The sequence below is a fragment of the Diaphorina citri genome, unplaced genomic scaffold (assembly GCF_000475195.1).
Source record: "Diaphorina citri unplaced genomic scaffold, Diaci psyllid genome assembly version 1.1 scaffold378, whole genome shotgun sequence".
In the NCBI taxonomy this organism is placed as follows: domain Eukaryota; kingdom Metazoa; phylum Arthropoda; class Insecta; order Hemiptera; family Psyllidae; genus Diaphorina; species Diaphorina citri.
This window is the reverse complement of record NW_007377813.1, coordinates 148150-174775: the sequence shown is the minus strand read 5'-3', so window position 1 is coordinate 174775 and position 26626 is coordinate 148150. Positions and strand designations below refer to the sequence as shown.

Here is a 26626-nt window from a genome sequence, read left to right as displayed (position 1 = left end):
TCTTACGTAAGCCTAAAAAAAAAAAAAAAAAAACAGATCTCTGAAACATTGAGGTTTAAGTGAAACAGGAGCTTTTTTTACTTTCTATTACCCTTACGTATAGGGAACCTATACAAGGTTTTAGTATTGCAATCGGTCCAAATTTTCAAAATCGGGAAATGTGTGGAAATATCCGTTTTGGGGTCCCTGATTCCAAAAAAGTGGTTTTTAGCCCATGGTCTGTACGTACGTATGTATGTATGTATGTATGTGTGTATGTATGTATGTATGTATGTATGTATGTACGTACTACAGGTTTAAATGGGAAAAAGTAGAATGTTGTGAACAAAATATCTCAAGAACGGTTTGTCGTAGAGCGATGAAATTTGGTATGCTATCCCGGTATGGTCCAAGGACGCGACTGTAACAATTTGGTAAAAATCGGACAGTCACTCATCCAGATATCAACCAAAGTCAATGTTGCTTCAAACTTCGGACTTAGAAAAATTAAAAAAAAAAAAAAAATCAATTTTTTTCATACTTTATATGATTCCTTATCACACGGGGAGTATTTTAAGATAGGAAATTTTTGGTCGAAAATTGGCCGCCGTAGGCGGTCAATTTTGGACTTGGAAAAATTTTCAAAAAAAAAGTTCAATTTTTGGACACTTTTTAATGATCCCTCATTACACGGGGAGTATTTTAAGATAGGAAATTTTTGGTCGAAAATTGGCCGCCGTAGGCGGTCGATTTTGGTCTTAGAAAAATTTTCAAAAAAAAAGTTCAATTTTTGGACACTTTTTAATGATCACTCATTACATGAGTATTTTTAAGATAGGAAATTTTCGACCAAAAATCGGCCGCCGTAGGCGGCTCAGGCTCGGGACTTAGAAAAATTTTCATTTTTCTATTGTCAAAATTGACCAATCAAATGCCTTGAGACTATGCTTAGCACGAACTTAAGAGCCAGCATTTTGTTCATAAATATGGGTGTAAGAGCGGATCCGGGTTAGATTGCCAGACTCCGGCCGGACTTTGACATCAGGACTCCAAAAAAATATTATCTATTGAAATCAGCTTTCTTGAAAATTGGGGGGGAAACAAACTTTTGGGGGTTGTACAGTCGTTCGTGGGACACTCTGTATACCGCCATAATAATGACACATGGATGTGCTATGTACTGTTACATACTGTGTACAAGTACATATTATTATGTACTTGTATATTATACTGCGTATGTACCAGTAGCTATGTACCTAATTAATTTCACCTTGGATAAGCCACAATATTGAAGTTGAGATAGGGATAGCGATCTGTGTAGTGTGTACCCACATATTTGTATCATGCTACTTGCTACTTGTTAGGTACTCTATCTCTTATTCAGTAGTGGTACACTGAACTGTAAAATTTCCCTTGCTAAAGAAATAGCAAAGGTTGAGAGGGAAGGGCATCCACTCGTAAAATCTGTAGCCAAAAGCAAATGTCAGCCCAAAGCTTCTATTTTTTCCTGTCGCTCCGAGTCTTGTTCCGTTTTGACTGAATGCCAAGAACCCGTCTATGAAATTGAATGAAATATACTTTATTATTTTGTCGTTGTTTGTGGTTGGTATTCAGTCACAATCGAGTGTGAATTGTGAAATAAAGAAGAACTTAACGGAGAGATTCTTATTTTCGAGATGTTTGATAGAGGGAACTGGCTGTGTTCACACCACATAGTCGACATCAACGCGGTGAAGAGGTAGAAGAGGAGAACTATCGATTGTCGGCGCCATCGATAGTTTTCGATAGTTTTTTTTTATTACATATTTTCCTTGTTTCTAAAGGTCTTAGGTTAACCCCCAAAAAGACCTAACCTAACCTAATTTAAAGAAAATTATTAACTGTACACGTATTAATTTAGGTCACAGGGTTTTATTTCTACATTTTTTTTTACACTTTTCACTTCTAAAACGACCAAAACAAACGAAATTAACGAAAAATGTGCAGAAAAAAAAAACTATCGAAAACTATCGATAGCCAAGCCTTAACTATCGATAGCGTTCGATAGTCAAAACTATCGATAGTTATCGATAGTTCTCCTCCTCTATGAAGAGGTGAATCTATGTTGTCGAGGTAGTGTACGGTTTCAGTCGACGTTGATGGACGGCGTCGCGTCGACTATGTGTTCACACAGCTTTATGCTGATGGGTTTTCGACAATCCCGGATTTGCGAACTCGAGTTGACGAATTCTTCCGAGCTGTGTGGTTAATTGGTAATGCACTCACGAATTGTACGTTCTACACAACAATACATGGCACACTAGCGCTATGGGTTCGAAAATGGACGAGTCCTTTTGAATCGACTTGAGGATGGAAACCCAGACTGCAGTTATAGGCGAACTGCAGGACTACTTCCGTAAACGAGCTGAAGTTGAGTTAGACTACAGTAAAAGTTTGGATAAGCTCGCTAGGAGTTTGCAGTTGAGACACAAGGAACAGAAACAAAAGTAAGATATTATTTGTTTAAGTTGAAGGTATGCTAACCTAAGCGAAGAGGAAAGAGGATAGGAGAAAGCCAGCCGTTCCGAGAGATTAAGGATAAAGTCCGCCCCGGGCGGGAATCGAACCCGCAACCTAGCACTTATAAGACAGACACACTACCCTCTAATCAGGCTCGCAAAGAGGTTTGTTTATTAGAGGAAACTGTAACTGCTACGGTCTTATCGTCCCGAAAGCGAAGAGAGAAGGAGGACAGGATAGGAGAAACCCAGCCGTTCCGAGAACGAACCTTATCTGTTTGGGATAAAATACGCCCCGTGCAGGAATCGGACCGCGATCCAGCGCTTACAAGGCAGACGCTAACGCTCTAACTTCCAATCTAACCAGGCTTTTTTCTTTTTCCTTGTCATTTTTTTTTCTGCCAGATGAGAAGCCAGCAATGATATTGTAGGTAAATACCTGGAAAATGACCTGTCCAATATTTTTGTCTTTAAAAATAACCTCCACATCACACCCGGAGGTCCCGGGTTCGATTCCCGGCTGGGTCAAAGTTTTTTCGGCTCTGTGTTTGGAGTTCCGGGTGCACTCAGCCTCGTGAGGACAATTGAGTAGCTACTCTAATCTAGTAGTGACCAGTGGCGACATTACCAGTGTAAAAAGATGATTGAAATATGACAATTGATTGCAAAGGAGACACTTGGTAATGCTGTGATATTCACAAAAGTTGTGAAAAAACTCCGTTTTAACAGTTAACACAAGCCAGCCTAGTTAGCTTAGTTGGTAGTGCGTCGAATTGAGGTACCCTGTATACGGAGTTGACATTAATCTTTCATTGAGATCTGGAATCTATTTTATCCCATAGACATCCAACTAATAATAATATATAAGGGTGGGTGTTGTGACGTTATGTCATAGAGAGACGGATGTTTAGTTTAAAATAGGGACTCCCCCAGTCCCCCCTAGACCAGCGGTTCTCAACCTTCTTTCACCCGCGTACCCCTCGGGTACGCGGGTTTAATCTCACAAACCTCCGCCACCATCATATAATGAGTACCGGGTACACATACCTAGGTTGATGTGTACCATTACTATACTGAGTTCTAAACACCCTCAGTACCTTTTGAAAAAATTCAGTAATTCAGAACCTTGATTTCAAAATTCAGTACCTTTTTGGACTGTACACTGTATTGTACTCTGATAACCTGCCAAAATGTTGCTTTTTTAGTCCGTCCTCCCTTTTACTATTACAATAGTAATAAAAAGGTATAAGGGACGGACTATTGTATTCGCTTCGGTGTCTGTCACTCGCTCGCTCGGTCGGTCGGTCGGTCTGTCCCCATAGAAGGACTTATCCAAACCTGGTCGACCTATATATCATTTTATTCTTTGTCCGCCATTACTCTTTTTTTTGCGTACCCCTAGGGGTGGTCCCTCGCGTACCCCCGGTTGAGAATCGCTGCCCTAGACCCTCGCTGTGAAGATTGTATTCTTATTTTCGATATTATGAGAGGGTGTTAAAATGCTATTGTAAACGAATTATCAACCGAGGCCGCCCGAAACAAAATAGAACAGAGTCTGTCCAAAGAGAAACTGGAGCGGTCTAAGAAGTTTCGTGTTGTGGAGAAAGAAGTTCAGAAGGTAAGACTTGACTTTAGACATTCTACATGGTGTTTATTTATAGGGATTTTACGTCACTTTTATAAGAATTTCACGTCGCTTTCATAGGGATTTTACGCCACTTTTATAGGGGTTTTATTTCTACCTTCACTTCGTTCGTTCAACTGACAGAATCATTTCATTCATTTTAATGATCCTTTTCATTTCATTTCATTCATTTTAATGATCCTTTTCATTTCATTTCATTTCATTCATTTTAATGATCCTTTTCATTTCATTTCATTCATTTTAATGGAATTATCAACAGTAGTAATATTATTAATATGAAGTATATTTTAATATAGGAAATGAACATTTTATTTCATTTTTATCATTATTTTTTTAGAGGTTTGATAGAGGGAACTGTAACTGCTAAGGTCCTGTCGTCCCGAAAGCGAAGAGAGAAGAAAGGCAGGATAGGAGAAAGCCAGCCGTTCCGAGAACAAACCTTATCTGTTTAGCATAAAGTTCGCCCCGGACGGGAATCGAACCCGTGACCTATTTAGGCACATCTATATAGCTAACTACATGGGCTGACGCTCTAAGGCTCTAAGCTCTTGAATTCGGTTCAATCTGTGAGTTTGTCTGTTTGTTTCTTGTTTCACTACAGCCCTTGACCGGGTTGTTCTAAGGATGCCGTATCGAATCAAGAATATCGATATTACCGATATCGATATATCGAAACCAAAATATCGATATCGGGAAATATCGATATAATATCGACATCCCTAGGTTATTCCCAATAAGGCAATCTCGTTCAGGACAACCTCACTACTATCACGTCACATGAGCTCACGTTGGGAAAACTGTGTACTTCATCTTTCCGACTCCCTTAGTTGAATTTCTTAAAATATTTTTTTATTTATTTATTTACTCAAATAAATATATAAAAAAAAATATTTTAAGAAATTCAACTAAATGATATGGTAAGGAATTCAGCTAAATAATATGGTCAGAAATTTAGCTAAATAATATGGTGAGAAGTTTAGCTAAATAATATGGTGAGAAGTTTAGCTAAATAATATGGTCAGAAATTTAGCTAAATAATATGGTCAGAAATTTAGCTAAATAATATGGTCAGAAATTTAACAAAATAATATGGTCAGAAATTCAGCAAAATAATATGGTAAGAAATTCAGCTAAATAATATTGTGAGAAAAAAAAAAAAAAAAAAAAAAACTCATTAGCCGACACAAAAAATCCCAGGAAAAAGGATAACATTCACTCACATTAAAAAAAAAAATCTACTCATTAGATGACACAAAAAATCCCAGAGAAAGCTTAAAAAAACCCCTCAATTTTCTTTGAAAATGTCCTTAATTTCTTTCTTTGCAAGACCCCCGTTCCCACTTGTCATGAGTTTCACCCAATTTTTTTCCTAACAATACAAAATGTCCTGTAGGCTCTGTAATTTAAATAAGAATGTTCCCTTTTCACATGACACGATATTTTCCGAACGACACCAAAGCTTGTCGAATGAAGGGTAAAACTCTTATCACTTAACAACTGACTAGTTATACAGCAACGTTAAACCCGACTCATTTTTCGATTGCAAATACATATTTCAACGGGCTACTTTCTGGTGTTCTCGTGTTGACCCAGCACCTAATTCGGAAATATTGTGTCTTTTATCGCCCATCTGATGAGCGACATACTATGGGATGGGCATGCTTCGACACAGACCACACGTCATGTAGCAATTGTTTCATTGTTACGTAATAAAAACGGCGGTAAAACACTCATCTTTTTTTTTTTAATAAAATAAAATTAAAAAAATTCAATTTGTGTTTCAGGTTCAGCATGGCCGACATCCGCCAAACCACAGCGGCGGAAACGCCCCGGGGGCAGATCACAACATAACGCACCGCCAAAACTGTTTGGCGGCTCTCTGGAAGAATATGTAGAAGCTACGGGACAGGAAATACCGCTGGTAGTAAGGAGTTGTATTCGAGTTATTAATCTGTATGGTAAGACACTCAGCTAAATACCTAATATTTTAATTATGACGTCATCGCCTACGGGAGCGTATGCCGTGACGTCAAACTTCACGATTTACCGGTATTTTTTAGATCGATTTCTCTAGGTATATAGAAGTCATAAGAAAAGAAAAATTCCGTTGGTCCTCATTTTTCCTGCTCTATGACATTGAAACATCACCCAAGTAAGCGCAACTGATCTATTGTTTTATGTAGTCCACACCACAACTGCCTAACCTCCTTGGGACATTCAACGATTTGATTTTTTTAGCCTTTGAATCTCTGGTTTTCTCCTTTAGGTTCGTCTTTTACCTTGTTTCTCTAACTCTTCTTTCCAGTGTCGAGACATTGGGTACGAGTTACACGAAGAGTTAATGCGAGTTCTCCGCGAGTTACACGCCACCACCAAGGATTATCTGGCGTACCAAGCTGAGGCGAGGCAAGCCGAAGTCAAACTGAGATCTACCGAGGCCGCCCGAAACAAAATAGAACAGAGTCTGTCCAAAGAGAAACTGGAGCGGTCTAAGAAGTTTCGGGTCGTGGAGAAAGAAGTTCAGAAGGTAAGACTTGACTTTAGACATTCTACATAGTGTTTATTTCTAGGGATTTTACGCCACTTTTATAAGAATTTCACGTCGCTTTCATAGGGATTTTATACGTCACTTTTATAGGGGTTTTATAAAGGTTATACATAGCTTTTATAATGATTTTACGTCACTTTTATAGGGGTTTTATAAAGGTTATAATGAATTTACGTCACTTTTATTGGTATTTGATCTAGGTCTTATACTCGTAGGGAATTTACGTCGCTTTTTTAATAAATAATAATATAGGGTGTTCAACCTAAAAGTGCCCCATAGGAAAGAATCGAACTTGTAACTCCTTAACCGTGAGTCGGATAGTGTTCAAGGTAGCACCATTCGATTTGGCGTACAAAATCACATAGGAACGACTTTTTGACAGCTCAAATATCTTTAACAGAAACTGTTGAAGGCTTTTTCAAAAACAGTATTTTTTTTTTTCAATTTGCCGAGTCTCGAACCCGTAACTCCTTAACTGTAAGTCGGGCCGTCTTCAAAGTGGCACCAATCGTTTTCTCGTCAAAATTTCCACAAGAGGGAATGCTTAGTGGACCTGAAAAGTGTATTGGGGACTTATATGGGGCAAAAAACTGATTTTACGGGTTAATTTCCTATGGGGCACTTTTAGGTTGAACGATTTTACGCCGCTTTTATAGGGATTGTTGAACTTCTGTGAACAATAAAATTGTAAACTGGTGCATTTAACCGTTTAACGTGATATCGGCGCACTGTTGACTGGTCCACAGTGTCTGTTTAATATTTACCCGTGAATCCGGAGATCTCTCATCAACTCATCATTGAATAATGTAGAAATAGGGTACAGTACATGAGTGAATGATGTTTCACGAGACGAGACCTTTTTGTCTTGTCCTATGGAAAAATGACGAGACAAAGCCCTCTCTCGTCTTTCGTGCATCACTAAGTAATATATGGACGATGAGACGAGAAATTTCTCTAAAATCACGAGACAAGGCCCAGTCTCATCTCGTAAAATTTCTCAAGAGATTTTCATACATCCGGATACCAACCATGTGTAACGTTGCTTAACTTCAGTGATCTATTGGGAACTGGTATGTACATTCATCGTGCTATCGCCTCTGCGCTGCGCGCTGCGCTTGATAGGGGGAGCTTTAACTGCCAAGGTCTTATCGTCCCGAAATCGAAGAGAAGGAAGGCGGGATAGGAGAAAAGCAGTCGAGGCGTTCCGAAAACGAACCTTATCTTTTTAGGATAAAATCCGCGCCGGGCTGAAATCGAACCCGCAACCTAGCGTTTACAAATGTCGAATCCAATCCTGTTCGCCAATCACCTCACGTGTTTGTAACCTGATACCTACTAGTAACCTGAAAGTAACAGATACAGTCATACAAGTTAACCCATAGTAACTGATACAGTCATACAAGTTAACCCTTTAAGAACCGAACTTTTGTTTTTCCTTCGTCGGATCTTGTGCTTAAGTTTCACCGCTTCTAACTCCAGACTGGTACGGAGTGAACGTGTTAAATAATATGTGAAAAATCGTAGGAAATTTTGTTTTCTAATTAATACTCAAATCCCCGTTGCACTCTGACGTGGAACGACTGAGATATTAGCGAAAAAGAGAGAAGGGTTTGGTCAAGTTTGGTGTGACTTAGTAGACCTCGGCTCTCATGGGTTAACTTTATACCTAGTTATATCTACTCTGTTCAATGCTCATAAATTTAGCCCTCGGCGACAGCACGTTGAATCTACCAGGTCCCGATGGATCACTAGAGTGAAGCAACGTTTCAACGTTCCACCTCCCGCCATGGGAGCTGCCAAAACTACTTACTACCTACTTACCAAAAAATTTTAATCGTGGGGCCAGGTGAGCTTTCGAGAATACTCAGATTCTCTCAATCAGCTCTGGGGTGATTGCTTTGGGCTGACATTTGGTTTTGGCTATAAATTTTACGAGTGGATGCCCTTCACACTCAAACTTTTGCTATTTCTTGAGCAAGGGAAATTCAAGTATACCACTCCCTGTTTAAAGTCCCCCAGCCAGACTAGTTATCTAACTAATGAATAAAGAATGGTAGGTATGTACTATGTTTTCACTTGACAAATATAGTACATACCTACCATTCTTTATCATGTTACTTGACATAGTAACCCGTTTCCAGAAGATAACTAATTAATGTTACTGAAATTTTGTATTTCAGGACGACAAAAATCAGAGAGCGCAGGGCTGGAACAGCTACAGAACTTAGTGCAGGGTATGGACTCCAGGCTAGACAAGAAGAAGTTCATGGAATATAACCATTCTGCGTTTATGATACCTAAGAAATTCGAGTTCCAGGGTCAGAAAGATGAGGTAGGTTCCAAAACTGAGTGGTTACGATCGCTCGCTCTCATTTTGGAGATGCTGGGTTCGAATTCCGACGAGGGCGGAAAATTTCCTGATCAAAATTTTCCGCTCTCGGATTGGCATGAATGTAAAAGAATTTTCCTTGGAGTAATGCAAAGCCGATTTTTTTTTTTGAAATTGAAAAAAAAAAAAAATTCAAAATGTCTTCATTGAATTCGCTCCCAGGGCGAAATCAATCCCAAACGAGCTGGCTCTCTCTCATCTTGTCCTCCACTATTCGATTTCTTTATTTTAGACCTAACGGCAAATGACATTTTTACAATTAGGGTGGATGATCTTCTGTTCAATATTCTGAATTATCAGTAAATGGAAATTTAAAAATTAAATTAAATATTATGATTTAAATATGATATAAATGATATCATATAAATATTATGAATAATTAAATATTATTCAATGTTTTTTATTCTTCTTCAGTTCGCGGAACCTGAGCTACAGCGTCTCCTCTGCTGTGATATGGAAACAAGGCTCGTCCAGATTAACCAGCGCCTCACCAATCTCAAAACGGAAAGCGAGGAGATCTGGAAAACCCTGGAGACAGCGGAAATATCTCTGCTGGAAATGCTGACAGCAAAGGATTACGACTGTTCGGAGCTGTTTACCAATAATAATGTAGCGAGTAGTCCTCCGCCTGAGACTGTGTCTATTAAACTGAGAGCGGATAAAAGAGAATGAAAACAGAAAAGTGTTGGTCAAAAATTACGTATATTATATTTTTTTTTAAAAAAAAAAAAAAAAAAAAAAAAAATCTTACTAAAGATCAAAATTGTTCGTTAAAAATTCAAGAAAAAAATAAAGTTTTCTATGAAACCCTCTAATTTCCCTCCATTTTTTTCTTCCCAGAGCTGGAATCGAAGCACGAGTTCGTGGTTCGCATGCGTGACCTCCTCGCAGGGTTACCTCGTCCCTGTCTGGTACTCCTACGTTATATATTCGCTTTCCTCAATCATCTATCCGAATATGCAGATGAGAACATGATGGATCCTTACAATCTGGCCATATGCTTCGGTCCGACCCTGGTCCCTGTACCGGACGATAAGGATCAGGTGCAATATCAGAATCAGGTGAGTGGGGACTCGTGTGGTCTGTGTCGTAACATAATCTGGCCATATGCTTTGGTCCGACCCTGGTCCCTGTACCGGACGACAAGGATCAGGTGCAATATCAGAATCAGGTGAGTGGGACTCGTGTGGTCTGTGTCGTAACATTATTCTTGGACACCGGAACACTCTCATTTAAATTGCATTGCCTACGAAGACATTTTTTGTCGTTCGGAAAACTTGTGGTTCGGAAAAAAAAATCGTGTCGTGGGAACCGGAACACTCTCATTTAAATTGCATCGCCTACGAAGACATTTTTTGTCGTTCGGAAAAAAACTCGTGTCTTGGACACCGGAACACTCTCATTTAAATTGCATTGCCTACGAAGACATTTTTTGTCGTTCGGAAAACTTGTGGTTCGGAAAAAAAATCGTATCGTGGGAACCGGAACACTCTCATTTAAATTGCATTGCCTACGAAGACATTTTTTGTCGTTCGGAAAACTTGTCGTCGACCCTGGTCCCTGTACCGGACGATAAGGATCAGGTGCAATATCAGAATCAGGTGAGTGGGGACTCGTGTGGTCTGTGTCGTAACATTATACACTGGCCATATGTTTCGGTCCGACCCTGGTCCCTGTACCGGACGACAAGGATCAGGTGCAATATCAGAATCAGGTGAGTGGGACTCGTGTGGTCTTTGTCGTAAGATTATACACTGGCCATATGTTTCGGTCCGACCCTGGTCCCTGTACCGGACGACAAGGATCAGGTGCAATATCAGAATCAGGTGAGTGGGACTCGTGTGGTCTGTGTCGTAACATTATAATCTGGCCATATGCTACACTGGTCCCTCTAGCGGACGATAAGGATCAGGTGCAATATCAGAATCAGGTGAGTGGGACTCGTGTGGTCTGTGTCGTAGCATGCCCCTTCTATAATATGTGTGGGATGAAGCTCAACCCATCTAGGACTGCGGCTGTTTGCCCCAACACCTTAGCCTCAAAGTGTGTATTACAAAATATAAAGGTAATGGAGAAGTTTGCAACAAAATAAAACTACAAATTTGATCAGGGGCATTGAACCCGGCAGCTTTCACAAGGATAACAACTAAAAAATATATACCTATGTCTGGAAATATATATATATTTTAAGATTTATTTTATCAGAGCTTTTTAAAATTCAATTACGGTATAATTATTTTTTATTTTATTTTAGGTGTACGAGCTGATTAAAAATGTGATTACGGTATAATTATTTTTTATGTTATTTCAGGTGAACGAGCTGATTAAAAATGTGATACTAACTTTCATGAGAGCTGACTTTATTTTAATTATTTTTAATCAATTTAATTTTTTATTAATATTTTTTAATTATTTTAATTTTAATTAATTATTTTATTCCAGGTGAACGAGCTGATTAAAAATGTGATACTATTCTCCGAGGACATATTTCCATCACCTTCACTACTGCCGGGTCCTGTATATGAGAAGTACATATCCCCTGGACTGGAGGAAGATGAGGATATTGGGGACTGTCCGAGCGAAAGTGTACAGGAGGTGTGTCCTAGTGAAGATGGTAAGTGAAAATATTGCTCGAAATAAATTGGGCTGAAAGCTGAAAAAGTAGAGTTTCTTTTTTGAAGCGGTTCGTCCCGAAAACAAACGGAAAAGGAAGACAGGATAGGAGAAAGCCAGCCGTTCCGAGAACGAACCTTATCCCTTTAGGATAAAATCCGCCCCGGGCGGGAATCGAACCCGCGGCCCTAGCGCTTACAAGGCAGAAAATGTTTCTTCGATTTATTTATTGTTTCCTTTTCCTTCTCCAGAATGTGATAGTCTCGAAGCTACAGCTCAGTTTGAATTCCTAGCCCGCTCAGATCGGGAACTCTCTCTAGTTCTCATTTTTTTCCTTCTCCAGAATGTGATAGTCTCGAAGCTACAGCTCAGTTTGAATTCCTAGCCCGCTCAGATCGGGAACTCTCGCTGAAGAAAGGAGACCACATCACGTTGTATAACCAAGTATCTAATGACTGGTGGCGTGGTTCTGTAGCTGGGCAGGAGGGCTTGATACCGGACAAATATATTATGCTCAAAATAAAGTAAGTAACACAAAAAGAGAGGAAATCTATGTAGATTTGTAAAAAATAAAATAAAAAAATGTAGATTTGTCTGTACATTGCTTAGAATCGTGAAATTTAGTTATTCTTACTCCTTATGCATCCGCGATTCCAAAAATCACATTGGAAAAATTTCTGTCTGTATGTATGTGTGTCTGTCTGTCTGTATATCTATCTGTCTGTCTGTCACGCTGATAGACCTTTTATTGTCCTCTTTTCACGAAAAAAAACGGCTCGACCGATTTGGATGAAATTTGTTGTTGTTATTAAGAAGAGTACTGAGGGTGACATAGGCTATTCATCCTGATTCAAAATCGCAGCTGTGCAAAGTCATGCCTCTTTCGCCACGCTGATCCCGTACAAAGGACGGGTCAACCACTAGTTATTACTATTTTTTTTTTGTTTTTAAAGATGAGTGTTTCACCGCCGTTTTTATTTCGTAGGAGTAGACCAGCTTAGTCTGGCTGGGGAACTTTAAACAGGGAGTATACCAGCCTGAATTTCCCTCGCCAAAGAAATAGCAAAGGTTAAGTCCACTCGTAAAATTTGTAGCCGAAACCAAATGGCCCATCCCGTAGTATGCCTCTCATCAGATGGGCGAGAAGAGACACAATACTTCCCATTTAGGTGCTGGGTCAACACAGGAACCAGAAAGTAACCCGTAAATTATTTGCAATCGAAAAACGAGTACAAATTTTTGTCGATGGTGGGATTCGAACCCGGGACCTTCTGCATGGCAAGCAAGCACGTTACCACTAAAATTTTTGTCGATGGTGGGATTCGAACCCGGGACCTTCTGCATGGCAAGCAAGCGCGTTACCACTGGACCAACCGTGCCCCCAACCGTTTCTTATCACTATTTTATTCCATTCTATTCTAATCTATTCCATTCTATTCTATTCTTCATATTCACAGGGACGAATCATCAGACAAACTCGATTCAGGCGGTGTTACCGGGTCCGGCGGTCAGCTGAGCTCCTCTCCCTCCACGACTTCAGGGTCCGACGATCATCACCACCACTCCCTACCCCAGGGTCACGTGACTGGAGGGGAGGGAGGCAGAAGACGTCGGGTTTCTTCGTCGAATGATTCGTCTGTTTCCGGAGCCACCAACTCTAACTGGTCGGGAGAAGGAGGCGGCAACAGCTCGGAGGTAGTACTGGAAACCACTGTGTAGAATGTGTAGCGTTAGGTAGCGTGCAAAAAGTTTGTAGTGTGGAATTGTATAGTACAGAGTACTGGAAACCACTGTGTAGAATGTGTAGCGTTAGGTAGCGTGCAAAAAGTTTGTAGTGTGAAATTTAAAGTACAGAGTACTGGAAACCACTGTGTAGAATGTGTAGCGTTAGGTAGCGTGCAAAAAGTTTGTAGTGTGGAATTCATAGTACAGCGTACTGGAAACCACTGTGTAGAATGTGTAGCGTTAGGTAGCGTGCGAAAAGTTTGTAGTGTGGAATTTATAGTACAGAGTACTGGAAACCACTGTGTAGAATGTGTAGCGTTAGGTAGCGTGCAAAAAGTTTGTAGTGTGGAATTTATAGTACAGAGTACTGGAAACCACTGTGTAGAATGTGTAGCGTTAGGTAGCGTGCAAAAAGTTTGTACTGTGGAATTTATAGTACAGAGTACTGGAAACCACTGTGTAGAATGAGTAGCGTTAGGTAGCGTGCAAAAAGTTTGTACTGTGGAATTTATAGTACAGAGTACTGGAAACCACTGTGTAGAATGTGTAGCGTTAGGTAGCGTGCGAAAAAATTGTAGTGTGGAATTCATAGTACAGAGTACTGGAAACCACTGTGTAGAATGTGTAGCGTTAGGTAGCGTGCAAAAAGTTTGTAGTGTGGGATTTATAGTACAGAGTACTGGAAACCACTGTGTAGAATGTGTAGCGTTAGGTAGCGTGCGAAAAAATTGTAGTGTGGAATTCATAGTACAGAGTACTGGAAACCACTGTGTAGAATGTGTAGCGTTAGGTAGCGTGCAAAAAGTTTGTAGTGTGAAATTCATAGTACAGAGTACTGGAAACCACTGTGTAGAATGTGTAGCGTTAGTAGCGTGCAAAAAGTTTGTAGTGTGGAATTGCATAGTACAGAGTACTGGAAACCACTGTGTAGAATGTGTAGTTTATGTATAATCCTTTCTGCATAACCGAAATTTACGTTAGCCAGACTGGTTAGGGTTTGGCTGCTCTGATCCATATTTATAGTCCCACTTCTTTCTACGATCTCTAATTCTTACTTATATTTGTCAATTCTTCTCAGGTCTTCACCACCAAGGCATATTTCGAGTGTCCGGTTCGCAAGTAGAGATCAACAACTTCAAGGATCTATTTGAGAAGGGCGAGGATGCGTTAGCGGACATGACGGATGCGTCAGATATGAACTCCGTAGCGGGTGTGTTCAAGCTATACCTGCGCGAACTAAGGGAGCCCCTGTTCCCGCTCATCTATTTTGAACAGTTTATGCAATTATCTCGTAAGTATACCTATACTGACTTCCAAATAATTCGAAATAAGTCGTCTTGGAACTCTTATCTGGTAAATATGCAGAAGTCACGTCCGTGGAAAACAGCTCCTTTTGTATTTTACGTAACCCTATAATAACACTAATCACTGCTCTAATTGTGAAAACTCCTTCTTGCGTTTAACCTAACCCTATAATAACACTGGTCACTGCTTGTTTGTGTCAGTTCCTTTTGGTAGCAATATTCCACGGACGTGACTTCTGCACAAGTATCCTCTTATCTTAAATTAAAAATTAAGGGACTTTAAAAAGGAGAAAAAAAAAATCCCTTAAAAATAGAGGCAATGAGAAAATGGTGTTTACTCCAGCAGTAGGCTACTACCTACGAGATTATTGTGCTGACATTCTCGAACAATGTTGAGAACAAAAATTCCATACCTCGGCTGAGATTGAACCCACACTTTCCTGTTTACCAGACGAGCGCCTTGACTACTACACCACCGAGGCAGTTAAAATTAAATAATATTTGTGTTTAACTGCGCATTTTGACGTGAAATCTGACGTCACAACTCTTTGAACTTTTTCATTAGAACGGCAATTAAAAATTGAATTTTCGACCTTTTACTTTTTCGGAGTTTTGGCCTCAGATTTGGATTTTTCATAACCTTTCACGTAGGAATCGACCTTTTTTTAATAATTTTTACCCATTGCAACTGCTCCATTATTTCATTGGGAGACAAAAAGCTAGGTCTAGGATTTGGAGTTATCATTCTCTGATAAGAGTGATAAGGTTGCTAAGGTGATAAGACAATCGCTAGTCGCTACTGGAAACAGTACGGGCTGTCTATGAATTTGTATGGAAACGTACAGAGCTACAGACAGACACACACAATGTAAATACAGGGTCTATGGAAACGTACAGACAGAGTCAATGTAGGTAAATATAGGTTGGTAGGGGCACGGTTGGTCCAGTGGTAACGCGCTTGCTTGCCATTCAGAAGGTCCCGGGTTCGAATCCCACCATCGACAAAAATTTGTACTTTGTGGAATTGTATAGTACAGAGTACTGGAAACCACTGTGTAGAATGTGTAGCGTTAGGTAGCGTGCAAAAAGTTTGGTAGCGTTAGGTAGCGTGCGAAATGTTTGTAGTGTGGAATTGTATAGTACAGAGTACTGGAAACCACTGTGTAGAATGAGTAGCGTTAGGTAGCGTGCGAAATGTTTGTAGTGTAGAATTTATAGTACAGAGTACTGGAAACCACTGTGTAGAATGTGTAGCGTTAGGTAGCGTGCAAAAAGTTTGTAGTGTGGAATTTATAGTAGGTACAGTAGTAGTGTGGAATTGTATAGTACAGAGTACTGGAAACCACTGTGTAGAATGTGTAGCGTTAGGTAGCGTGCAAAAAGTTTGTAGTGTGGAATTTATAGTAGGTACAGTAGGTACCTAAATGGGAAGTATTGTGTCTCTTCTCGCCCATCTGATGAGAGGCATACTACGGGATGGGCATGCTACGACACAGGCCACAAGCGTCTAATGTAGCAGTTGTTCTATTGCTACGAAATAAAAACGGCGGTGGAACACTCATCTTTTAAAATAAAAAAAAAGTGACCCCAAATTTAGTACTAAGTTTAGGGATTTTATTTCTCGAATATAAATTATTAGTCTGTCAGTAAGTCATTATGAATGGTCTATGTACTATTCTATACATAAATGCATTTCAATCTAAAAAAATGTAGAGTTTGTAGAGCCGTAAAAATCTAGAAAAAAAAAGATTGGTCTAACAACGTAGTGAGCTTTTTAAAGAAGAAAAACTTCCTAATGTTTCAATTTACTTTATATTGCCTGTTTTATTTTGTGTACATTAATTCTGTGTTGTATGTTGTTAAGTTGGGTAGTTTTTCGCAGTATTTTTTGTGTAGTCCCCCTCCCCTTGTGTTTGTCCTTTTTTTTTACTTTCTTTTTTCGATTATGTTGGTTTTTTCCTCTCTTTGTTTTGTTCGTTCATTCTTACTTGAAAATTTTGTCCGCTTTAGAGGTGAACAAAAGGCCACTTCGTTGGCTTTTGGTCTTTTTTTCCGTTTAATGTTGTCCTAAAATACCCATTTTTTTTTTGTATTTGCATATTTTATGTTATTAGTTATTACATATTTTATGGTATTGCATATTTTATGTAATTACATATTCTATGCCGTTGCATATTTTATGTTATTATGTACATATTTTATGCCATTGCATATTTTATGTAATTACATATTCTATGCCATTGCATATTTTATGTTATTATGTACATTCTATGTCATTGCATATTTTATGTCATTTTTTTTTTGTATTTGCATATTTTATGTTATTAGTTATTACATATTTTATGGTATTGCATATTTTATGTAATTACATATTCTATGCCATTGCATATTTTATGTTATTATGCACATATTTTATGTCATTGCATATTTTATGTTATTAGTTATTACATATCCGATGTCATTTCATATTTTATGTCATTGTCATTGCATATTTTATGTCATTGTCATTGCATATTTCTCATATCACTAAGATGCTCTCTGTATACTTCGGCTTTAAATAGAGTTAGTACGTTTTGTAATTTAATACTTTTTAGAACTGTAATATTGTGTTGTGTTTTGATTTTGTTAGTTATTTTTCGTATTTATTTATTAATTTATATATTTTTTCGTTTTATTTTGTGTAATTACGTAGACAAAAAAATTAATCTTTTTTTATGTAGGGTGAAAAATGGCATGTTTTTTTTTAGAGTTTAACAAACAAAGAAGAACAAAAATGGCATGTAAAGGGGCAACTTTTTTTTACCTGCTATTGGGAATTTGGGACATACAGAGGTTTCTTTTACCTCCTTTGAGCCAGCTTTTTTCGCTGGCATTTTAAAAAGCTTCTCAGCTAATCTGACAAGGCTGAGTGCACCCTGGAAGCATAATATGATGGACTTCGATGGTCATCCATCCAGATACTAGTCACGCAAAACGTTGCTTAACTTGAAAAAAATAAATACTAAGAATGATCTAGATTTTTTTTTTTACAATGTCAAGATTTATATATTTTTTCGTTTTATTTTGTGTAATTACGTAGACAAAAAAATTAATCTTTTTTTATGTAGGGTGAAAAATGGCATGTTTTTTTTAGAGTTTAACAAACAAAGAAGAACAAAAATGGCATGTAAAGGGGCAACTTTTTTTTTTACCTGCTATTGGGAATTTGGGACATACAGAGGTTTATGTTACCTCCTTTGAGCCAGCTTTTTTCGCTGGCATTTCAAAAAGCTTCTCAGCTAATCTGACAAGGCTGAGTGCACCCTAGAAGCATATGATGGACTTCGATGGTCATCCATCCAGATACTAGTCACGCAAAACGTTGCTTAACTTGAAAAAAATAAATACTAAGAATGATCTAGATTTTTCTTTACAATGTCAAGATTTTTTATTTATTTATTTATTGTTATTATTTAATTTTTTATTTGGGGTGGTCTTTTTTTTGTGTTCCTAAATGTTCTGTGTTGCATTGTTATCATTTTTTTTCATTTTGTGTTGTCGTTTGAGTTCGATAATTTCGGGTGAGTTTGATTTTCTTATTTTTTTGCATGCCTTACTCTATTTGTCACTTGTTTTTCCTAATTCTTAGGTCTCTGTTTTGGCCCGTAAATTTATCTTGCTTTGCTTAATATTGGCCAAGTCTCGGCTCGATTTGTCATAGCCGATTATGCCTGTACTTATGAATTGAAAAAAAGAAAGAAAGAAAAAAGGTGATTTCGTTGACGATGCCTACACTACTATCACATCACGTGATGTGATAGTACCCGTAAATTTATCTTGCTTTGCTTAATATTGGCCAAGTCTCGGCTCGATTTGTCATAGCCGATTATGCCTGTACTTATGAATTGAAACAAAAAAGAAAGAAAAAAGGTGATTTCGTTGACGATGCCTACACTACCCTCACATGACGTGATGTGATATCACGTGATGTGATAGTAGTGTGTTTCTACCTTTAGTCACTGCCTCGGTGGTGTAGTGGTCAAGGCGCTCGACTGGTAAACAGGAGTGCGTGGGTTCAATCCCAGCCGAGGTATGGAATTTTATCCTCAATATAATTTGAGAATTTGACCACAATAATAGTAGTAGCCTGCTGCTGGAGTAAAGGGACTTTTCAGTCCTATGCGAGCAGTATAAATAAGCATTATTATTATCAAGTTGGTCCTCTCAAACTATATGAACGCCCGTTCCCACTTGTGGTTCGGAAAAAAAAATCGTGTCGTGGGAACCGGAACACTCATTTAAATTGCATTGCCTACGAAGACATTTTTTGTCGTTCGGAAAAAAACTCGTGTCTTGGACACCGGAACACTCTCATTTAAATTGCATTGCCTACGAAGACATTTTTTTGTCGACGGAAAAAAACTCGTGTCTTGGACACCGGAACACTCTCATTTAAATTGCATTGCCTACGAAGACATTTTTTGTCGTTCGGAAAAAAACTCGTGTCTTGGACACCGGAACACTCTCATTTAAATTGCATTGCCTACGAAGACATTTTTTGTCGTTCGGAAAAAAACTCGTGTCTTGGACAAATAACTCAACCTCTCTCTTCATATTCACAGACCTGTTCACTAGATGACTCGGGGCTGCACAGTCTATATTATTTTGCTTAGGCTAGGTTATAGGTTTAGTTTTGGTTAGGTTAGGTTACGTTAGGTTTGTTCCACTCCTGTTAATAACTCAACCTCTCTCTCTTCATATTCCCCAGACCTGTTCACTAGATGACTCGGGGCTGCACAGTCTATATTATTTTGCTTAGGCTAGGTTATAGGTTTAGTTTTGGTTAGGTTAGGTTACGTTAGGTTTGTTCCACTCCTGTTAATAACTCAACCTCTCTCTCTTCATATTCCCCAGACCTGTTCACTAGATGACTCGGGGCTGCACAGTCTATATTATTTTGCTTAGGCTAGGTTATAGGTTTAGTTTTGGTTAGGTTAGGTTATAGGTTACGTTAGGTTTGTTCCACTCCTGTTAATAACTCAACCTCTCTCTCTTCATATTCCCCAGACCTGTTCATTAGATGACTCGGGGCGGCATAGTCTAGGTCCAGACGACTGTCTCATACTCCCAGACGGGCGCTACTCCCCTGGCTACGACCGCCTAAGCCGCTCCATACAGCGAGAACTCGAGACTAAATTCCGCACAGCCAACACGGGCGGTTCAGTCATTGGCGGTTCAATTGGCGGAACTTATAGTACAGGAAATGCAGGTACTTATCGAATCTTGTGATTTTTGTTTTGTTTAAAGAGTCTATTTATTTGTTTTGTTTAAAGATTTGTCTTTGATTTGATTTGAATATATGACCTTATTTTATGACAAGATGAGAGGATGGATTCAATTTTATGGCCATCTTGTTTAAAGAGTCTAGTTATTTGTCTTGTTTAAAGAGTCCATTTATTCGTTTTGTTTAAAGAGTCCAGTTACCTATTTGTCTTGTTCATTTCAAAGAGTCCAGTTATTTTCAAAGTTATTACAATTATTTTGCTTAGAGAATAGTTTGTAATTTTTCCTCTTATAATGCTACATGAGGACAAAATCCAAAATGAGGACAAAATTCAAACACCATCAATATTCATCAGAAATATAATGATAGAATATGGTGGAGAGGCTTTGTACACAGCCGACCCTTGGACGGAACGACTTAAGATTTGATGATGATGATGATAATGCTACATGTTATGTTGTCAACCACCTGTTCACTAGATGACTCGGGGCTGCACAGTCTATGTTATTTTGCTTAGGCTAGGTTATAGGTTTAGTTTTGGTTAGGTTAGGTTACGTTAGGTTTGTTCCACTCCTGTTAATAACTCAACCTCTCTCTCTTCATATTCCCCAGACCTGTTCACTAGATGACTCGGGGCTGCACAGTCTATATTATTTTGCTTAGGCTAGGTTATAGGTTTAGTTTTGATTAGGTTAGGTTATAGGTTACGTTAGGTTTGTTCCACTCCTGTTAATAACTCAACCTCTCTCTTCATATTCACAGACCTGTACCCTAGATGACTCGGGGCTGCACAGTCTATGTTATTTTGCTTAGGCTAGGTTATAGGTTTAGTTTTGGTTAGGTTAGGTTATAGGTTACGTTAGGTTTGTTCCACTCCTGTTAATAACTCAACCTCTCTCTCTTCATATTCCCCAGACCTGTTCATTAGATGACTCGGGGCGGCATAGTCTAGGTCCAGACGACTGTCTCATACTCCCAGACGGGCGCTACTCCCCTGGCTACGACCGCCTAAGCCGCTCCATACAGCGAGAACTCGAGACTAAATTCCGCACAGCCAACACGGGCGGTTCAGTCATTGGCGGTTCAATTGGCGGAACTTATAGTACAGGAAATGCAGGTACTTATCGAATCTTGTGATTTTTGTTTTGTTTAAAGAGTCTAGTTATTTGTTTTGTTTAAAGAGTCTAGTTATTTGTTTTGTTTAAAGATTTGTCTTTGATTTGATTTGAATATATGACTTTATTTATTTTTTAAATTTACAATATACATTTTATCCAATCTCCTATCTATGCTTATTCTAAGGATCAAATGTGACAAGATGAGAGGATGGATTCAATTTTATGGCCATCTTGTTTAAAGAGTCTAGTTATTTGTTTTGTTTAAAGAGTCTAGTAATCTAGTTATTTGTTTTGTTTAAAGAGTCTAGTTATTTGTTTTGTTTAAAGAGTCTAGCTATTTGTTTTGTTTAAAGAGTTTAGTTACCTATTTGTCTTGTTCATTTCAAAGAGTCCAGTTATTTTCAAAGTTATCACAATTATTTTGCTTAGAGAATAGTTTATAGGTTATTTTGCCGATTTAAGAAGCTATAAGTATTACAGATGGACAAGATGGCGGCTAAATAGGACGAATAAATTAATTTTCTATTCTTTTAATCCAGTTTAGGCCAAGCTGTACATAATTTTCGACATGTGGATACGGTGCGGTGGTGGTACCGAATTTGCTGTTGAATACTGATCTCAGGACAACTTTCAGTACCTATATGTAAATGTAAATGCAGTTTCTTTGTGTTATTATGTCACAACTTTGGTGCTCACTGCAGCATTGTAGGATTTTCCCAATATCTCAATAATCCTAAAATCCAATGTTTACCTACCATGCTGGCACCGGTCGCTATGCGCATTTCTATGTCATAGCTACTCATTTTCCTCACGAGGCTGAGTGGGCCCCGCAACAGCCAGTCACGGAATCAATCATTTTGATGATACAAATTTCTTGACCCCGCCGGGAATCGAACCCGGGTCTCCCGCGTGCAAGGCGAGCGCAGTGGCCACTACGCCATGGGAGCTGACTAGAGAATAGTTTATAATTTTTCCTCCTATAATGCTACATGTTATGTTGTCAACCTTTGTAAAAGTGTACTTAAGCATGAATTACAAATAAATATTTATCTATCTATCTACAGCAACTTCGGGTCTGGGAGACCGTGGTTTTAGTCCGGGAACCAAGAGCTATTCTGCGGACGCTGGAGACAGATATAGCCCAGTGAATCCGGCTTATAGTGCGGGGAGCAAGAGTTATACCCCAGTCAACGTGAGCGGGAATGTGACCTGCCCTACCGGAGGTAATTATTAATGATTATTTATTTATTTCTTCTATTTCATAACAACAATACCTACTTCCTTTTTTTAATAACTGAACATTTAGATTATAATTAGAATCAATCAATCAAGAATCTTGGTGGTAAAGCGGAGATCTTTTTCACAACTTTTGTGGGGATCAGAGCATTACTAAATGCCTTTATTACTATTAATTTTTATTTACTCATATCGCCTAGGGGATAGGCCGCGGGTGCGGTTCCCGCCCGGGGCGGATTTTATCCTGAACGGATAAGGTTCGTTCTCGGAACGGCTGGCTTTCTCCTATCCTGTCTTCCTTCTCTCTTCAATTTGGGGAATACAAGACAGCAGTTGCAGTTCCCTCTATTAAACCTAAAGAGGTGCTAATTTTGAGTTCTAATTCAAGTGATGCATATTTTGATTATTGCATATTTGTGCTAATTTTGATTACTAATCCAGGTGATGCATATAGTACAGGAGGTGTAACTTGTGCCGTGGTAGGCGGAGCTTATGGTCTGGGGGGCGGAGCGTATGAACAGCCTACTACTAGGGGGCGGAGTCATGGGGAAATAAAGTACCCAATAATCGTTATCGTACCAATAATCGTCATTTTTCGATTTCGCCCACGGAGGTTGATGTTTTCCATTTCTTTTATTTTTTATAATGATGATTATTATTATTATTATTATTAGTATTATTATTATTATTATTATTTTAATATCTACCCGTTGTTTTACAAAATTCCCTAACTTAAGGCGTTCTTTTTTATTATTTTTTAAAGTTTGCTATTTTTTTCCTTCTAATCCAGGTGATGCATATAGTACGGGAGGTGTAACTTGTGCTGTGGTGGGCGGAGCTTATAGCACACTGGGGGGCGGAGCGTATGAACAGCCTACTACTAGGGGGCGGAGTCATTGGAAGAGTGCCAGTGTGGATGAAAAGAAACCTGTGGTGACCAAGGATGATACACATGTGGGGAACAAGGTGAGAGGTTTTTACCTTTCTGATTTCTACATATTAACCATCAGGTTGGCTAGAAGAGGGCCGGAAAGCCTTATTAAAAAAATTGAAAATTTTGTACTGGTGCTTAAAAAATAAAAATAAATCCATTTTTGTTTCATATTTTTTTTTTAATTTTTTTACTATTTTTTTTATTTATTTATTATTTTTTTTTATTTTATTGACAATAAGTACATATTTTTCATAACGATTATGTTCTATGCAAGCTAACTAGACATTGCCTGTCTTGTTAGCTTGGAGGGTAGCGTGTCTGGCTTAGCGCTATGTCGCGGGTTAGACAGATAAGGTTCGTTCCCGGAACGGCTGTCTTCTATCCCGCCTTTATTCTCTTTTCGCTTTTGGAATGATAAAACCTCTAAAAAAAGAAAAAAAAAGTACACCCCATTTTATTAATTAACATTCTCGAAGTCAGACTGAAAAAAATTTTAATCAGTCATATGTATATTTGGAATTGATTTTTTTTTAGGGCAGACTCAGAGCCACTATTTTGCTCAAAAATATGGTCCCAGTTTAACTCTAACAAAGCATTGTGCTTGTCTCTCATCACTCAGTCATATGTATATTTGGAATTGATTTTTTTTTAGGGCAGACTCAGAGCCACTATTTTGCTCAAAAATATGGTCCCAGTTTAACTCGTAACTAAGCATTGTGCTTGTCTCTCATCATCAGGGCAACTTCTCACACAACCGAGACCTCTGGGCACGCCGCGCTTCCTCCCACACTCAACTGTCCGGGGGAGCACTAAGTCTTACCAAAGAGGAGCACAACTCTCACTCTCGATTCAAAGAGGAGCACAACTCTCACTCTCGATATTCTGAGGGGGATGCTCACTCAGAGGGAGCTTTGAGTAAAGAGGGGGAGGACGTGTGGAGCAGATATTCCAAGGATACGCCGGACCTTGTCATGGACTTGCCTGATTTGAGCCAGAAAACAAGACTGAGTGAGTATAGAAACCAAACTTGGAAAATTGCCTATATTAAAAAAAAATCGAGATAAAATTTAAAAATACCCTACCATTGGACCAGAATCGAGGTTTACACTTCATGCTAATCTGATCTGTAAAAGTTACTATAGAACATAAAAATAAGCATCATTCAATAGGATAAGGAAAGTCGTGTGATGTTCACACCAGATTTTTATATTTTAGGATTTTTTTTGCATACAGTATTTTCCTATCGGAATTTCCTCTGTTCTTACACTCGTTTACCCTCGTTTGGCGTGATGGCGCCTTTTGTCCGTTTTTATTTCGTAGCAATCAAACAATTGCTACATTAGACTCGTGTGGTCTGTGTTGTAATATGCCCATCTCGTAGTGTGTCCCTCATCCCTCATCATCATAGAAAAGACACAATACTTCCCATTTAAATGCTGGGTCAACACGAGAGCACCAGAAAGTAACCCGTTGAAATATTTGGTTCAATAGCAAAAATGAACAAAAAACACACCAAGTTTTTCCTAAAGATTTGTTTCTTTTTTTTTCTGTTAGCATATAATCGCATTGTAAAAATCCAACTTTATAGATGTAATATTGATATTAGGTCCATACTTATTTTTTCAGTCTAAGTTACTTTATGATATCTACTTTATTTTTTATCAAAACCAAATAATAAAAATACGTAATTTTTTTCGTCTGCTAAAAATACTTTACGAGTGTTTTTGTTCTCCCCCCCCCTCTTTGTCCATTTTTGGTTCAACAGGTTTGACAGAGGGAACTGTAACTGGCAAGGTCTTATCGTCCCGATATCGCAGAGAGAAGGAAGACAGGATAGGAGAAAGCCAGCCGTTCCGAGAACGAACCTTAGTATAAGGTTCGCCCGGGCAGAGAATTAAGCCAGAATCAAAAAAAAAAAAATCAATAAAACTCGTTGAATAAATAATAATAATAATAATGACAAATAGTTATAAATCTCTTTAATTAAATCTAAAATGGGTACAAAATCTACATTTAACAAAATTAATTACACTTACACATAATTATTAATTAAAATCTACATAAATGCGTATGATATACAAATTACAATCTAATATACATGGTTAACAAATTTCATAGAATATGGCTAGAACTGAGCATTCAATATGTCACAAATGTTTGTACCTTCTTAATAAGCAGCGCGCAGACTGATCATACACTTCCAACACTTCAGACATTTCCGACAAATTTTGTATTTTGCTTCCTATGTTAAGTAATGGTAGTATGTCGGAAGTGTTGGAAATGTCTGATACGGATAGGTGTGCGGACTACCATTACTTAACATAGGAAGCAAAATACAAAATTTGTCAGAAATGTCTGAAGTGTTGGAAGTGTATGATCAGTCTGCGCGCTGCTTTATACATATTATTGTAACATGTAGTACAATAGAACACAATAGAACCTGAGCAAAAAACTTTGTGTTCTTTGCTCTCTGTTTTTATTCCAAGACTGGGAATCTGCATGGCAAGTAAGCGCGTTACCATTGGCATAACTGACATAACCGTGCCCTTAAAAAACCTAAAATAAAATACATAGGCAATAATTTATCGACTTTTTTTGGCATCTAGGACAGTACACATTTTTTTTTTTTTTTTTTTTTTTTTTTTTTTTTTTTTTTTTCCTGAGATTCAGAGATAACTAAATCCGAAGAAGAACTTACAAACTGAAAACATTACAGAACTGCACAGCTAGTTAACAGATACTACTTACAGAGGAGATGTTCTACTTACAGATAACAAGATTCTAAATGAATCGCATCTAGACTACAAATTACGAAAAAGATATGTTTGTTTGGTGCAATTGGTGCGAGACGATGGGTTTTAAAAAATACAGCGACTTCTACTACTAACTAACTGTCACCTTCGCAAAATTCTAAACTGTGTTGTATTTTTACTTTGCTTCTGTGTCACTAAAAAAGAAGTTACTTTTGATAGTTAAAGATACTTGTGAAATAAATTAATTTGAAGAAAAATATTTGAACACTGACGATTGTTTAAAGATTAATGACCTGATAAATGAAAAGAATGTTTAGAAGAGTTTACTTTGAAGATATAGAAAACCCTTTTCGATGATATTAAATGCAGGCAGATGATGGTCCTGAAAGACGATTGAGTGAGATCCAATGAGTTTGTTTTAGACGACTACCTTTTAGATGAGGAAAGGAGGCAGCCGTTGGGATTTGTAGTCGACAGATTAAATTAATTTAATAAGAATTAATTGATAAAGATTAATATTTTGTGTGAACGATTTTTTGTGGATTGAACCACAGATTGAGCGCGACAAGCGCTGTGGCCCAAGCTAAGGGTCTCAACACTTTTTGAAAGGAAGGATATCCC

The 26626-nt window shown here is 38.3% G+C and overlaps 1 protein-coding gene across 1 annotated transcript in view; it reads left to right on the top strand.

The window, feature by feature from the left end:
* Nucleotides 1-26626, top strand: part of LOC103508213 (SLIT-ROBO Rho GTPase-activating protein 3-like) — a 35475-nt gene that overhangs the window by 1833 nt on the left and 7016 nt on the right. Inside the window, exons 2-14 of the mRNA XM_017443651.2 lie at nucleotides 5907-6046; nucleotides 6428-6678; nucleotides 7724-7812; nucleotides 8851-9002; nucleotides 9474-9725; nucleotides 9881-10120; nucleotides 11502-11673; nucleotides 12016-12196; nucleotides 13130-13367; nucleotides 19748-19949; nucleotides 22147-22305; nucleotides 23109-23284; nucleotides 23990-24260. Of these exons, the coding sequence (XP_017299140.1) occupies nucleotides 5907-6046; nucleotides 6428-6678; nucleotides 7724-7812; nucleotides 8851-9002; nucleotides 9474-9725; nucleotides 9881-10120; nucleotides 11502-11673; nucleotides 12016-12196; nucleotides 13130-13367; nucleotides 19748-19949; nucleotides 22147-22305; nucleotides 23109-23284; nucleotides 23990-24260 (2523 nt within the window). The remainder of the gene's footprint in view (nucleotides 1-5906; nucleotides 6047-6427; nucleotides 6679-7723; nucleotides 7813-8850; nucleotides 9003-9473; nucleotides 9726-9880; nucleotides 10121-11501; nucleotides 11674-12015; nucleotides 12197-13129; nucleotides 13368-19747; nucleotides 19950-22146; nucleotides 22306-23108; nucleotides 23285-23989; nucleotides 24261-26626) is intronic.